Below are 15,578 nucleotides of genomic sequence, written 5' to 3'. Positions count from 1 at the left end.
CCAAAAAAATTTGGCATTATATACCAGCAATGGAACATTTTCATCCAATTTTCTTGTAAGTCAGAAGAGTATATATATTTTAATTTCTTATTCCATATTGTTTTGGCCCTCTGGGTGTTTTGGACTTCAACTCCCACAATTCCTGGCCTCAGGCCCTTTCCGCTTAAGCGGCTGGGGGAGGGGGAGGAAGGGTCCTGAGGCCAGGAATTGTGGGAGTTGAAGTCCAAAACACCTGGAGGAAGGGCTGAAGTTTACCCATGTCTGGTATATACCCTCCAACACTTCAGAGGTTGAAACTGGATTCAAGGGTGGCTGAGCAACATCAGAGTATGGTCCAGACTATATGAGTCTACACTGCCATATAATCCAGTTTAAAGCAGATCATTTGTATTTTATGTGGCAGTATAGAAGGGGGGCCCAAGTATCCTTGGGAGGCTAGATATGGGAGGCTAGATAATTTAACTAATCTACAACACCATAAAACTGCTCACGAGGAAAAGAAGAGGAAGAACAGCCACCAATGGACGGTGAAGCAACAGCTCCCCCTGTGGCCAGAATCGTGAAGCTGGAAAGATGTTAAAAAAATGCCTTTGTGTCTGTCTAAAACTGAATGTTGTTTGTCTGTTGGCATTGAATGTTTGCCATATATGTGTTCATTGTAATCCGCCCTGAGTCCCGTTCGGGGTGAGAAGGGCGGAATATAAATACTGTAAATAAATAAATAAATATGGACTCCTCCCCCCTGCATTCCAGCTTCTATGTAGAAGATGCCACCGAATGCATGGTTGGGAGCCAAGCCGCTCTGTGAGTTAGCATTGACTGTTCAGAAAGACTCACAACTTAAGCATTTGCAGCAGGCTCTCTGCAAAGTTCCCAGATGTGCTCAATAAAGTGAAAGAACAGACAGACGGAGACGTCAAACTGGTGCAATCTTACCCTGGAATGATTTATCACTTGGATCTACATGGCTGACTAGCCAGATGTTTAGCACAGCTGCCGCATCCAGCAATTGTTCCATGATAGTGGAGCATGGGATTTACTCCGAAGTTTCCTCCAAGCTCCAGAGGGATCCTTCAGAGACAGAGGTGTGGGCAGATAGATTGGATAGCTGTTGCCTTCTCACCTTCTCCTTCTTCCCCTGCTTTCCTCTCTCACACGAAACTCAAAGTAGCTCATGGCATCAAAAACAACCCTTGTCCTGTTCTAAGTTGCATCAACAAGCACATATCGCCCAGTTCAAGGGAAATAAGAGCAGCTCTCTCTTCTGCTTGGGCCAGACCTTGCTTGGAATTATTAGAGCACCGCAATTCAGGAAGGATATTGACCAAGTCATAGAATCATAGAATCACAGAGTTGGAAGAGACCTCATGGGCCATCCAGTCCAACCCCATTCTGCCAAGAAGCAGGAAATCGCATTCAAAGCACCCCCAACAGATGGCCATCCAGCCTCTGCTTAAAAGCCTCCAAAGAAGGAACCTCCACCACAGTTTGGAGCAGAGAATTCCACTGTTGAACAGCCCTTCTCACAGTGAGGAAGTTCTTCCTGATGTTCAGGTGGAATCTCCTTTTCTGTAGATTGAAGCCAATGTTCTGTGTCCTAGTCTGCAGGGCAGCAGAAAACAAGCTTGCTCCCTCCTCCCTATGACTTCCCTTCACGTATTTGTACATGGCTATCATGTCTCCTCTCAGCCTTCTCTTCTGCAGGCTAAACATGCCCAGCTCTTTAAGCCGCTCCTCATAGGGCTTGTTCTCCAGACCCTTCATCATTTTAGTCGCCCTCCTCTGGACGCTTTCCAGCTTGTCAACATCTCCCTTCAACTGTGGTGCCCAGAATTGGACCCAGTGTGATTCCAGGTGTGGTCTGACCAAGGCAGAATAGAATAAGGGGGAGCAGGACTTCCCTGGATCTAGACGCTATTCCCCTATTGATGCAGGACAGAATCCCATTGGCTTTTTTAGCTGCTGCATCACATTGTTGGCTCATGTTTAACTTGTTCCCCACGAGGACTCCAAGGCCTTTTTCACAAGTACTGCTGTCGAGCCAGGCATTGTCCCCCATTCTGTATCTTTGATTTCCATTTTTTCTGCCGGTGAAGTATCTTGCATTTGTCCCTGTTGAACTTCATTTTGTGAGTTTTGGCCCATCTCTCTAGTCTGTCAAGATCGTTTTGAATTCTGCTCCTGTCTTCTGGAGTGTTGGCTCTCCCTCCCAGTTTGGTGTCGTCTGCAAACTTGATGATCGTGCCTTCTAACCCTTCGTCTAAGTCGTTAATAAAGATCCTGAACAGAACCGGGCCCAGGACGGAGCCCTGCTTGTGGCACTCCACTTGTCACTTCTTTCCATGATGAAGGCGACGCATTGGTGAGAATCACCCTTTGGGTTCGTTCGCTTAACCAATTACAGATCCACCTAACCGTAGTTTTGTCTAGCCCACATTTTACTAGTTTGTTTGCCAGAAGGTCGTGGGGGACTTTGTCGAAGGCCTTACTGAAATCCAGGTACGCTACATCCACAGCATTCCCTGTATCGACCCAACTCGTAACTCTATCGAAAAAAGAGATCAGATGAGTCTGGCATGACTATTAGCAATGACCACATTTGTTTCTAAGTGTTCGCAGACCACTTCCTAAACAATCTTTTCCAGAATCTTGCTGACTGGACGGCAATTGTTTGGGTCGTTCTTTTTTCCCTTCTTGAAGATCGGGACCACATTCGCCCTCCTCCAAGTGTCCGAATGTGTAAATTACTCAGCATTTCTTGGCCATTAGCTCTGCTCCCATTTCGTCATCGTCTTAACTGCTTTCAGGGGAGCCACCGGCTTGGTTTACAGTTGGATTTTGGAAGGAATCTGAGCAACAGGATGGCGCCCATGTGTTCTTGTTTATGATCAGAAGCCGCGTTCACAAATGAAATGATTAATTTTCCGCTCAGGCGTCCCATTTCCCCTTACGGGACCCAATAAACCGGCTGCCCCCGGTTTCTTTTCCAAAATATTCACAGATGAACACTGCTCTAAACTTCTTTCTGTAACAAAAAAAATGAATCCCCTTTTTAAAGCTGTACCTGTTAACATAGTAAAATAAGTGGATCATTTATATCAGGGGTCCCCAAACTAAGGCCCGTGGGCCGGATGTGGCCCTCCATGGTCATTTAACTGGCCCCTGTCCTAAACTTAAGATTTAGGGTTGACCTAAGTCTACTTGGTCTTTGGAGGTCACTTTGCTTAGCTACGGCCTTATGAGACCGTCTAGATGGTCTTTGGAGGTCTCTTTCCTTACCTATGGTCTTATGAAACCATCTAGATGGTCTTTGAGGGTCCCTTTCCTTACTGATGGTCTTATGAGACCGTCTAGATGGTCTTTGGAGGTCTCTTTCCTTACCTATGGTCTTATGAAACCATCTAGATGGTCTTTGAGGGTCCCTTTCCTTACTGATGGTCTTATGAGACCATTTAGATGGTCTTTGGAGGTCTCTTTGCTTACCTGTGGTCTTGAGATCATCTAGATCAGGCATCCCCAAACTAAGGCCCATGGGCTGGATGCAGCCCTCCAAGGTCATTTACCTGGCCCCTAACCTTAGACATAGGGTTGACCTAAGTCTGAAACGACTTGAAGGCACACAACAACAACAATCCTAATTTTGGACTATTTCATAGTCCGGCCCCCCAACAGTCTGATGGACTGTGAATTGGCCCTCCACTTTAAAAGTTTGAGGACCCCTGATTTATATGTTCCATGGGTTGCTTTTCCTATTGGCTCTTTGCATCGAAAACATCAGCAGCCGTGGGCAAAGGCATGGCCTCAGAAACCGTATGTGTTTCTTTGGTCCTTGGTTCCTCCGGCCATCCTTCTTCCAGTTGGAAAACCAGGTGAATTCTCTCTCCCAGGATACCCATCCACCTTTAAAATAGCACTCCTTTTCAATGTTTTAACAGTTGTTCAATGTTTGTATAAGATTTATTTTAATTGGTTGCTGAGAGTTTTCCAGGCTGTATGGTCATGTTCCAGCAGCAACCTCTTGTGACGTTATGCCTGCATCTGTGGCTAATGGCATCTTCAGAGGTCTGTTGGCAGTGAGGCAAGTGGAGTGTATATCTAACTGTGGAATAATCTCCAGGGTGGGAGAAATAATTCTTGTCTGAGTGAAGCAAGTGTAAATGTTGCAATTAGCAAGCTTGAATAGCATTAATAATAATAATAATAATAATAATAATAATAATAATAATAATAATAATAATAATAAGTTTATTTGTATCCCGCCTCCATCTCCCCCAAAGGGGACTCGGGGCGGCTTACAGCAAAATCAAAATACAAACAATGATAAAATATAAAACATCAGGACAAAAACAAAACCAATAAAAAATATACACAATAAGTTAAAAAACACAACGCAGAATTAAAACATCAGGTTAAAAACAATGAGGTTGCAATAGTGGATAAGCAAAGTGTACAGTGCACATTATGGGTAACAAATTCATAAATAGATAAAGACCATTAGAATCATTTAAGCATTGAGTAGCCATGAAGCTGCAAAGTTAATCAGTGAGGGTATCTGTATAGAGGTAGCCTGGCTTCTGTTGCCTGGAGTCATCCTCTGTTTGGGAGGATGCCTCCAGGTAACAGAGGCCAGGCTTCCTCTATGCAGATGCTCTCACTGAATGATTTAGCAAGTGCAAGGCTATTCAAATTTGCTAATTGCAACATCCACACTTGCTTCAAACAGACAAGGGTTCTTTCTCCCACCCTGGACATCATTCCACAGGTGTGTGTGTATCATGTCAGGAGCGACTTGAGAAACTGCAAGTCGCTTCTGGTGTGAGAGAATTGGCCATCTGTAAGGATGTTGCCAAGGGGACGTTGCTCAGATGTTTTGATGTTTTGACCATCCTTGTGGGAGGCTTCTCTCCTGTCCCCGCATGGAGCTGGAGCTGATAGAGGGAGCTCATCTGTGCTCTCCCCGGGTTGGATTCAAACCAGTAACCTTCAGGTCAGCAACCCAACATTCAAACATCAGTCCTGCTGGCACAAGGGTTTAACCCACTGCACCACCAGGGGCTCCCATATATATTATACACACTTCACTTGCTTCACTGCCAACAGAACCTCTGAGGATGGCATTAGCCACAGATGCAGGCGAAACGTCAAGAGAGAATGCTACAGCAACCTACTGATTCTGGCATGAAAGCCATTGATGACTCATTCATTTTAATGTTTTTAAGCAGTCTTAAGTTCCAGCCTTGGGGAAAAAGCAGGACACAAATGAATAGTATAAAAATAACAAAGGCAACAATAAAAATAGCAGCAGCAGCAGCAGAGAATCACAGAGTTGGAAGAGACCCAAAATACCCTATTTTGTTTTATGAGTCTAAACACCTGCCACTGCTGATCTTGGAAGCTATACAGGGTCAGCCCTAGATAGTTCTTGGGTGGAAGACCACCAAGGAACATGAGCCAGCAGAGTGATGCTGCAGCAAAGGTGGCAAATGCTATTTTAGCCTGCATCAAGAAGCATAGTTTCCAAGTAATAATCCCATTATATTTCCTGCTGGTCAGGTTTCACCTAAAATACTTTGCTAAGTTTTGGGCGAAGCATTTTAAAAAGAGCTGAGACCTTGTATGATCTTGAAAGCTGAGTGGAAGGTGCAAAAGCATGAGGGTGTTGCTTGGCTATAGGTCTGCAAGAGCATTCGAGTAAATACGAGTACATAAGAATTGTTGTTGTTTCCAGGTGGGTCTTGGTTTCCCTGTGGCCCACTCCCCGCCTCTGTGATGTCATCGGCCCAGGCAATGAGGTCATTGTCCGGCCTCCTGGCAACTAGGGGGTCAGAACTAAAGCAGTGGAAGAAGCGGCCACAGCCTCACCTGGACGTCCACCCCAAGGCCAGCCTTTCCCCCTTGAGGTGAGATGCTTTTGAGGGCGTAGAATAGGACGGGACCCCAATACCCCCACCAAAGCATTGAAGAATCTCCCCACATGCAAAGTTTTGGGGATGCTGGGAGTCCGAGTCCCCAAATGTAACTTATCCCAGGCTTTATTTATTTACTAGCTTGAGGACCTGGCGGTGCACGTGTTAGTAGAAGAAGGCATTGTTTGTTTTAGAATGTTAGGTAATATCAATGAAGTTTCATCCAGATCCGTCGTTGGCTGGGTTCAACGCTATCTAGATAAGGGTGAACTACAACTCCCACATTCCCAGGGCAGTCACCCCCAAATCCTGCCAATATTCACAGTTGGCCATGTTGGGTCTGTGTGCCAAGTTTGGTCCAGATCTGAGGTCAATGTTGCAGTTCAGCACTGGTTCGCCTTGCTCTTAACACACACACTCCACCACAGCAGACTTGGTTTTTTCAGTTTATTTATAAAAGATAGCAAAATCTTAAGAAAGCAGTAATCCAATTGCAAAGGCAATCTGCAGAATACAGTTCAAAGTCTTTGTAGAAAATAGTTCAAAGTCTCTAAAATAGCATATCAGTCCTGTAAAACAAGATAGCATGAGCTTCAAAATACAATCCAAACACAGAATCTAGGCAGGAACCGAAGCGAGGATCTGTTTCCATGAGCAGAGACAAGGCAGGAGTTAAGCTTCCAAAATCAACGTTGCTCTGTCTGAAATCTTTCTCTGTTTCACCCTTTTTAGCCATGCTTACAAGCTAGAAAAGCATTCCTCTGAGCTTTGGTTCCCATACGTTTATTAGCGATTCTCACAGAACGCCTGGGATGAACTCTTAACCTTAATCTTGTGTCTCTATCTAAGGAAGACTCCTCTGCCTCACTGCCAGAGCCACCTGAACTTTGTTGATGTTCAAAATCCTGTGAAAGGTCACTCTTATCACTAACTTCAGCTTCCCTGCTAGTCTGCGGCCTTTCTAACAATTCAGAGTCTTCAACATTTCCTTGGTTAACCTGCTGAAACCCAAATCCCTCTTCATCATCAGACTGAACCACAGCAGTCAACTGGGTTCAGTGTTATCTGGATGCAGGTGAACTATAACTCCCAAACTCTAGGTCCATTCCCACTAACCCATGCAGCATGTTCAGTTGGTCATGGGGCTTCTCAGTTTGGTCCCAGTCCATTGTAAGTGGGGGTCCCAGTATCAGTGAAGGTACTGCAAGTCCCATTATCCATGGCAACTTTGATCCAAATCCATCGTTAGTTGGGTTCATAGTACTCTCTGGATGTAGGTCAAGTACAACTCTTGTAAATCATGGTGAATTCTCCCCTAACCTCTTGTTCAGTTGCTGGTCAATTCCTCTGTGAACTGTATAGCCCGGGGCTGTGGCGCAGACGGGAGAGCAATGAGTCACTGACCAGGAGGTCATAAGTTCGAGGCCCGCTCGGAGCTATGTTGTTTGTCTTTGTCCTGTGTTAAAAAGGCATTGAATGTTTGCCTAATATGTGTAATGTGATCTGCCCTGAGTCCCCTTCGGGGTGAGAAGGGCGGAATATAAATGATGTAAATAAATAAATATATAAATATAATAGGAAAGGGTTAAGGGAGAGGCAGTGGGCAGGGTCATGCAAATGAAGGAACCCTGGGATGTCCATTCTGGAGGAAAAACAGAACATCTAGGAGGAAATGGTCCCCGCAGGAAAGTCTTTACTTGGGTGGGGGGCAGAATGGTGTTTGTGGAGGACTCTGACATGGTGTGAGATACATATTCATGGCACTCACCATAACCTGCATGTCAATGGCGGGAGGACCATGGGTGTCTCCTGCTCATAGGAACTATGGCTGTTTGTGGAGCTCCAGAGTGTTTAAAGGAGGCACGGGCAAACTTGATTATCTGGATTATCTATATCAGGCATGGGCAAGCTTGGGGCCTCCAGGTGTTTTGGACTCCAACTCCCACCATTCCTAACAGCCTCAGGCTTAAGCGGCTGAGGGGGAAAAGGAAAGGGCCTGAGGCTGTTAGGAATGGTGGGAGTTGGAGTCCAAAACACCTGGAGGCCCCAAGTTTGCTTATGTCTGCTTCAGACACAAGTGGAGCCAAACAGTTCTTCTGCATTTGGGATCTCCAGCGTTAAAAGGGAGCCAGTTTTCCACCCGTTGGCTTCTCCAAAACGCTTGCCTGTCTGCATTTGGGGAAGTGCGGAAACCCCCTTGCAAGCGCAAACCCACAGGAATACAAACGCTTGCTTCTCTCCCATTGAACACCTGCTGCTTTGGACAGCTCCCAGTCCATTACGTGGACCTCTTCCACGATTCTTGTACACTTCCCTTCCAGCTGCTTCGACGTGTTGTTTACATTTCATGTCCTTTTTGTTCACCCCAATTATTTCTGTTCTTTGGAAACTGTTTGAAACTGTTTGCACGGACTTTGCAAACCAGGTATTTAAATGTGGGCTAGGCAAGGGTACTTGTTAAGTGGATGGGGAACTGGGGAACTGGCCGAATCAAAGGGTGATTCTTTCCAGTGGCTCCTCTTCACAACAGACAGGCTAGGGGAGGCAAAAGGACCCATCTACACTGCCATATAATCCAGTTTCTGAATTTATTTATTTATTTATTTATTTATTTTGCCGTACAGTGTTCCTTCACTTATTGTGGGGGTTAGGTTCCAGGACTACCCACAATAAGTGAAAATCCTCAAAGTAAGGATGCTAAATATTTATACATTACTAGCTTTGCCCGGCCACGCGTTGCTGTGGCTTATGGGGATCATTTGTTGGCCAGGTGTAATAGCAGTGAATAGCCTTGCAGCCTCAAAGCCTGGGCGTTTTCGGGAGTAGCTGGAGTCGCACCCTCAATCAAAGAGCCACTGTGAAGCCTGGCTACTTCCTTTGTAGGGGAATCCTTGCTTGGCCAGCATGAACTGCACTGAATAGTCTTGCAGTTTAAAAGCCTGGCCGCTTTCTACATAGGGCATCCTTTCTAGGCCAGTTTGAATGGGATGGAGTAGCCTCGTGGCTTCAGAGCTTGGGGGTTTTCTATCTAGGAGAAATCTTGGTTGGCCAGGTTGAATAGCACTGAATAGTCTTGCTGCTTGCAAGCCTGGCCGCTTTCTACCTTGCGGAATCCTTGGTTGGCCAGGTTGAATAGCAATTAATAGTCTCGGTGTGGCAGGTATGAATGCTGCAATTAGCCACCCTGATTAGCATTTAATGGCCTTGCAGCTTCAAAGCCTGTCTGCTTCCTGCCTGGAGGAATCCTTTGTTGGGAGGTGTTAGCTGGCCCTGATTGTTTACTTTCTGGAATTCCCAATTCCCCTGCTTTCAGAGTGTTGCTCTTTATTTACTGTCCTGGTTTTAGAGATTATATTGTTCTGTATTATTATACCACAGTAATTATTTCATATTAAAGTAGAGTCTCACTTATTTATTATTATTTTTTTATTTTATTACATCACTTCTACCCCACCCTTCTCACCCATCAGGGGACTCAGGGCGGCTTACAATATAAACATACACATTAAAAACAGTTGTCATCAAATTTAAAAATCCATCAAGATTAAAAATTACAATAAAATTAAGACTATCCATTAAAATATACATAATTATACATTTAAATATACATTTAAGGCGCTTTCCATGTTCATGTGGGGTCTGTCAGTAGGTCATATGTTCTTATCCAACAATCACTTAGCCAATGTTCTGGATTATCCAACGCAATCGGCCTTTTAGTAGTCAATGTTTTTGTAGTCAATGTTTTCAATACATTGTGATGTTTTGGTGCTAAATTCGTAAATACAGTAATTAATACATAGCATAACCACGCATTGAACTACTTTTTCTGTCAAATTTGTGGTATAACATGATGTTTTGGTGCTTAGTTTGTAAAATCATAACGTAATTTGACATTTAATAGACTTTTTCTTAATTCCTTCTTATTATCCAACATATTCGCTTATCCAAGGTTCTGCCGGGGTGTTTATGTTGGATAAGTGAGACTCCACTGTATATTTATAACCTTATATTGTCTGCTTAGAACTGGATTATCTGAGGCCCCTTCTTCACAGCTGTATAAAATGCACACTGAAGTGGATTATATAGCAGTGTGGACTCAAGATAATCCAGTTCAAAGCAGATAATATAAGATTATAAATGGGTAATATAGCAGTGTGGAAGGGCCTTTGTTGTCGACCGCGCTTTAGGGGATCGGGCCCTTGAGGAGAGACCCGATCCGGTCCTGAGGGAACGGACCTTGGCGGAGCCAATAGGAAAATATGAGCCGCAATACAACCTGAAGCCGAAATGAAGAAGGTCCGCCAAAGTTGAAGGAAAATCCGCCAAGGAGTCTTTATTGAGCAATTCAGCTGAAGAGGACTCTAGTAGCGATCATTCAGTCTACTAGGGTACCACATAATCAAAATAAAGCCATATTTATACAAAATTTCAGTCTGACAGCCCTTTGAATTTCCCGCCCCGCTCCCCCGCCCATCTGATCGCTGATAGGCTAGAAGGTTTCGTTTCCCGCCTTGCTCTGTTGGCCCAATAGGGAGCTGCTTTTTGTCTCTACTCGAGCCAATCAGGAAGGAGAAGGTGGGAGTTATTGAAACAATGAAGTGACAGGGCAGGAAATATCGGATTAATTCCTGCTAGACCAATTTCTAAAGGGATTAATGGCAGCAATCAAGGATGTCCGGGTTTCTGTCACGTATACAGATTTTAGATATGCCTTGGGGTGTCAGAGGTGGAAGCAAAGATGGGTGGTGATGAGCCATATTGTCAGGCTCTGCAGGGCGCCTTCCTGAGGTGTCCTGGATTTTCCTTTGGGTGAGATATGACAATGTTTGCCTTGGGGCGAATCACCTTTAGGTCAACACTCCGAATTTGGCGACTCAAGCCCTATATTGTCCATGCAATCTGAATTTGATTGGGTTTAGCGGTGGCAGATTATCCTTTTGTTTTTGGGAAGGGAAGCCTGGGTCATAGGAAATGGGATAGGTTCTGGGGTTCAGGTTGAGTTCAAAATGTTTCCTATTTGATTTCATGACTTGACAATTATATGAAATAAAATGAAAAATAAAATAAAGTTGGAATATAAACCCTGCTGGGAAAAATACATATTTTCCGGGGATCCCAAAGAGTACAAATACATATAGGCAGACAGATAGATTTCATGGAAATAAGGGAGAATCCATAAAAGTGAGTTACATTGCATAAAGGGGAATCATGAATGATATAAACAATTGAAAATATTTGATAAGAACAAAGTTCATAACATCTGGGGAACCCAATATGGAAATTCATAAAAGTGGAGTTTTAGCAGCATGATTTTACAATTCATGAAGTTAGCCCAACGATTAGAAATTCATACAACAGTGATTCATGAGGGTGTCCAGGTACATAGAATATGAAAATTCACGGATACATGAGGAAAAGAGTTCATCTGTGGTGGAAGGAATTCATAGAGATGGCATGGGGAAGAGGCACATGTGGGTTGCAGTCTTTGGAAGTATAAGATTTCATAAGTTCAGGGGTAGGTCTGGGAAGAGTGTTCTTCTCCTTCATAAAATTATGAAGGTACGAATGAAACGTGGAGGGCACCCGTCCAGGCACCCTCCTGGCAGCTGTAGAGAGGGCGAAGGTCCTTGGAGAAGTATGTCTCCCCAGCGGGAGAGCGATCCCCCCATCCCCAGTTCACAGAAAGGGACCAGTGATCTCTTAAAACCATCCCGCGGGTCGCGGGGAGAGGAAAGTCCGGGATAAGGCTAGAAGAGAGCAGTCTGGCTTGAAAAGAGCAGTCGGTTCCGTTTGACAGTCAGCTGATGAGTGCCGAGAACTGGACCGATTTTGGTTCCGCTGGTGGTCCTTGGGTCAGGAGCCTTAGGAAGGGTTAGGACTAAAAGAAGAGCGTGCTAGGGGTAATTTTGATAAAGATATGAGCCAATTTGTATCGTCCGCCGTATTAACCTATGGCGGGGAAGCCTCCGCCAAGGTTTAAAGGTCGGACGGGTTAGAGAGAGAGAGAGGGGGGGGGATTGCGTGCAAAAGAAGGAGTCAGGGAAAGACACAAAATAACCAGATAGAGAGTGTTACTGTTAAAAATGAATGCTACTTTTATTGGGGGGATTTGTTACATAGTTCAGGGAAGGGGAAAGTGAAGAAAAAAAGATCTTTTAATAATAGTCTGCTGCGGTCCCGCTCCGTTCCTTTGGTGATGGATCTGCGGAACTCTCCGCTGCGGGTTCAAATCAATTTGAAAGCTGGCGCCACGGTCATCACCTTGAATCTACATTGCCATATAATCCAGTTCAAATCTGATAATCTGTATTTTATAGGCAGTGTGGAAGAGGCCTGGTTGAAGAGGCCCTGGGCACCATTAAATGGCTGAGTGGGTTGCTAGGAGACAAAGTGGGTGGAGCTTAGCCTTCTAACCTGCAGCAATGGGAAAAAACAGTTATTCCTCTCCCTCTAATTGGGACTTTATTTTTCTTGTTTTTTTTTTTAAATGTAAAAGCACAGACTGGATAGCTATGTCTTTTGTGGCCAAGTTTTGTGGGTTTTAGGTGTTTAGTTTCGCTGTTTACTTTAAGGCAGAAATGGTCAGAACATTTATATATATATATATATATATACTAGCTGTGCCCGGCCACGCGTTGCTGTGGCAAAGTCTGGTGCTATGGGAAACAAAGTATGGAGGAATTGGTGGGAGTTAAGGTAAAGGGTCAAGGTTTTCCCCTGACATTAAGTCCATTATAAATGGGTTATAAGGCTGTGTGGAAGGGCCTTGAGTCTACACTGCCATATAATCCAGTTAAAATCAGATAATCTGTATTTTATAGGCAGTGTGGAAGAGGCCTAAGTGAGGCCTAACTCTGCCTGTCCCCTGGGCTGAGTGGGTTGCTAGGAGACCAAGTGGGCAGAGCTTAACCTTCTAACTGGCAGCAATTGGATAAAAACAATTATTCCTCTCCCTCTAATTAGGACTTTATTTTTCTTTTCTTTTTGTTGTATGAACGTAGAGGCATGGATGAGGGGTTGTGCTGCCAAGTTTAGTGTTTCTGGGATGTGCAGTTGTTTTGTTGTTTTGTCCTAGGCCGAAATTTCATTACCCTTTTATATATATAGATATATATATATATAGATTTTATTAGTTATACACTATTTTAAGTCTTTATCAACCAATCGTGTGTTGATAAATCGCCTTCTTCTCCTCCCTTTGCCACTTGGGCTCCTTTTCTCTCCCTTCCTTAGGCTATAAATTGCAATTTTTATTATTATTCAAAGTGCATGACATGCTCAATATAGAACAAGCCTGTGTTTCTTATCCAGAAAAGTGCTCTTTTCCCGCCATCTGCTGGAAGCCCATCATACTGTTTTTGAAAGAGAATGATAGACTGACCCTTCGTGTTTATATGGTCCAAAAGAAACATGCTCTGCTTGGACCTACTCCAAGCTGTCCATGCAATGCACAGCTGGTTCTGCAGCAGAAGTTAACCTTTGAATATTTTTCTTTTTAAATATTTTCCCAAAGGGTATGGTAGGGATACGGGGAGAGGCAGGAGTGTTAGGATAGGTGTTAGTCAATTAATAAATCTTAACAAATATCTAATAACTCATCAAGAGAGAGGAAAGTGGTATGGAGGGCAAGGGGAAAACATTACAGTAGAGTCTCACTCAGGGGTCCTCAAACTTCTTAAGCCGAGGGCCGGTCCACAATCCTTCAGACTGTTGAGGGGCCGGATTATCATTTGGGGGGGGGGGGGGGGAATGAACAAATTCCTATGCACACTGCACATGTCTTATTTGTAGTGCAAAACAACAATAACAATGAAAGAACAAAACAATATTTAAAAATGAAAATAATTTTAACCAACATAAACCTATCAGGATTTCAATAGGAAGTGTGGGCCTGCCTCTGGCCAATGAGAGAGTCAGGTTAATTAGGATTGTTGTTGTTGTTGTGTGTCTTCAAGTCATTTCAGACTTTGGGCGAGCCTAAGTCCAAAATTATTTATTTATTCATTTACTACATTTATATTCCCTTCTCACCCCGAAGGGAACTCAGAGCAGCTGTATGTACATACAATATATTATATTATTAGCATAGCACAATATTAGCATTATACTATATTGAACTATACCACTATACTGTAATATTATATGCAATATATAACATAATATTATTATATGGTATTATTGTTAGTATTATATTGTAGAAAATGATAATATTCTTATCAATATTGTATGTATATACAATATATTATATTATTAAAACTGATATAAAAACATTATAAATGAGGGCGGGGGCCAGGTAAATTACCTTGGAGGGCCACATCCGGCCCCCGGGCCTTAGTTTGGGGACCCCTGGTCTCACTTATCCAAGCTAAACGGTCCGGCAGAAGCTTGGATAAGCGAATATCTTGGATAATAAGGAGGGATTAAGGAACATCCTGCCACACCCTGGACTCTACACAGATATATATTCTTTTCTTTCCTTACTTAGTTTATCCATACCTCACAACCTCTGAGGATGCCTGCCATAGATGTGGGTGAAACGTCAGGAGAGAATACTTCTGGAACATGGCCACACAGCCCGAAAGATATACAACAACCCTGTGATCCCGGCCATGAAAGCCTTCGACAACAGATTAAGGAAAAGCCTATTAAACATCAAATTAGGTTAAGATTTTACAAATTAAGCACCAAAACGTCATGTGATACAACAAATTTGACAGAAAAGTAGTTCAATACGCAGTAATGTTATATTGTAATTATTTTTGAATGTATTTATGAATTTAGCACCAAAATATCACGATATATTGAAAACATTGACTACAAAAATGGCTTGGATAATCCAGAGACTTGGATAAGCGAGGCTTGGATAAGTGAGACTCTACTGTATATATCATTTTACTGTAGAACATCCAGTTTTTAATCTCTGTTATCCTAACATCCATTGCTTAAACTACTAATTCCCCACCCTACACTTGATTTATCTTCTATATCAGTGGCTCCCAAGCATTTTTTGACCAGGCACCACTTTGACCGGGGACCACTTTGAACCTCTCTCCAACATTAGTACCAAAGGGTTACAAATCAGTTTTGGGTCAACTTTAGATTCGGTTTGGTAATTTGTGGTACTGATTCAGAAAACTACATTGGATTTGTTTGCCCTCATCCCGACCATCACAGCTGCCAGGCAATAGTTCAGGACCTGAAAAGCCTCCTTAGCGGTTGGTGGAAAAGAGTGATAGATTTATTTATTTTAATTATTTATTACAATATTTATATCCCGCCCTTCTCACCCAACAGGGGACTCAGGGTGGCTTACAATAAAACGCATATATAAACATTGTACAATCTATATATATAAAAGAGTGATGGCATCACGGCGACCCACAAAACAACAAAACTACAGGCCCCCAACCTCGAAATTTGACAACACAACCCATCATCCACGCCTCTAGGTTGATACAACAAAAAGAAAAGAAAAATAAAGTCCTAATTAGAGAGAGAGGAATAATTGCTTTTATCCAATTGCTGCCAGTTAGAAGGCTAAGCTCCTCCAACTTGGTCTCCTAGCAACCCAATAAAAAATAATAAAAAAACACTAAAAATTAATACAATAAAATACTATAATAACAGAAAATAACTAAAAATAATACAAGAAAATAATAAAATATAATAAAT

At 43.2% G+C, this 15,578-nt stretch overlaps 1 protein-coding gene across 1 annotated transcript in view; it reads left to right on the top strand.

The window, feature by feature from the left end:
- The first annotated feature begins 5,763 nt into the window (after nucleotides 1-5,763).
- The window catches only part of LOC103280943 (uncharacterized), a 31,094-nt gene continuing 21,279 nt past the window's right edge, over nucleotides 5,764-15,578 (top strand). The window contains exon 1 of the mRNA XM_008121360.3: nucleotides 5,764-5,900. Coding sequence (XP_008119567.2) covers nucleotides 5,770-5,900 — 131 coding nt within the window. The 5' untranslated portion in view covers nucleotides 5,764-5,769. The remainder of the gene's footprint in view (nucleotides 5,901-15,578) is intronic.

The sequence above is a fragment of the Anolis carolinensis genome, chromosome 2, assembly GCF_035594765.1.
Source record: "Anolis carolinensis isolate JA03-04 chromosome 2, rAnoCar3.1.pri, whole genome shotgun sequence".
Lineage (NCBI taxonomy): Eukaryota > Metazoa > Chordata > Lepidosauria > Squamata > Dactyloidae > Anolis > Anolis carolinensis.
Note: the sequence above shows the minus strand (reverse complement) of the source record. Positions and strands in the feature narration are given on the sequence as shown.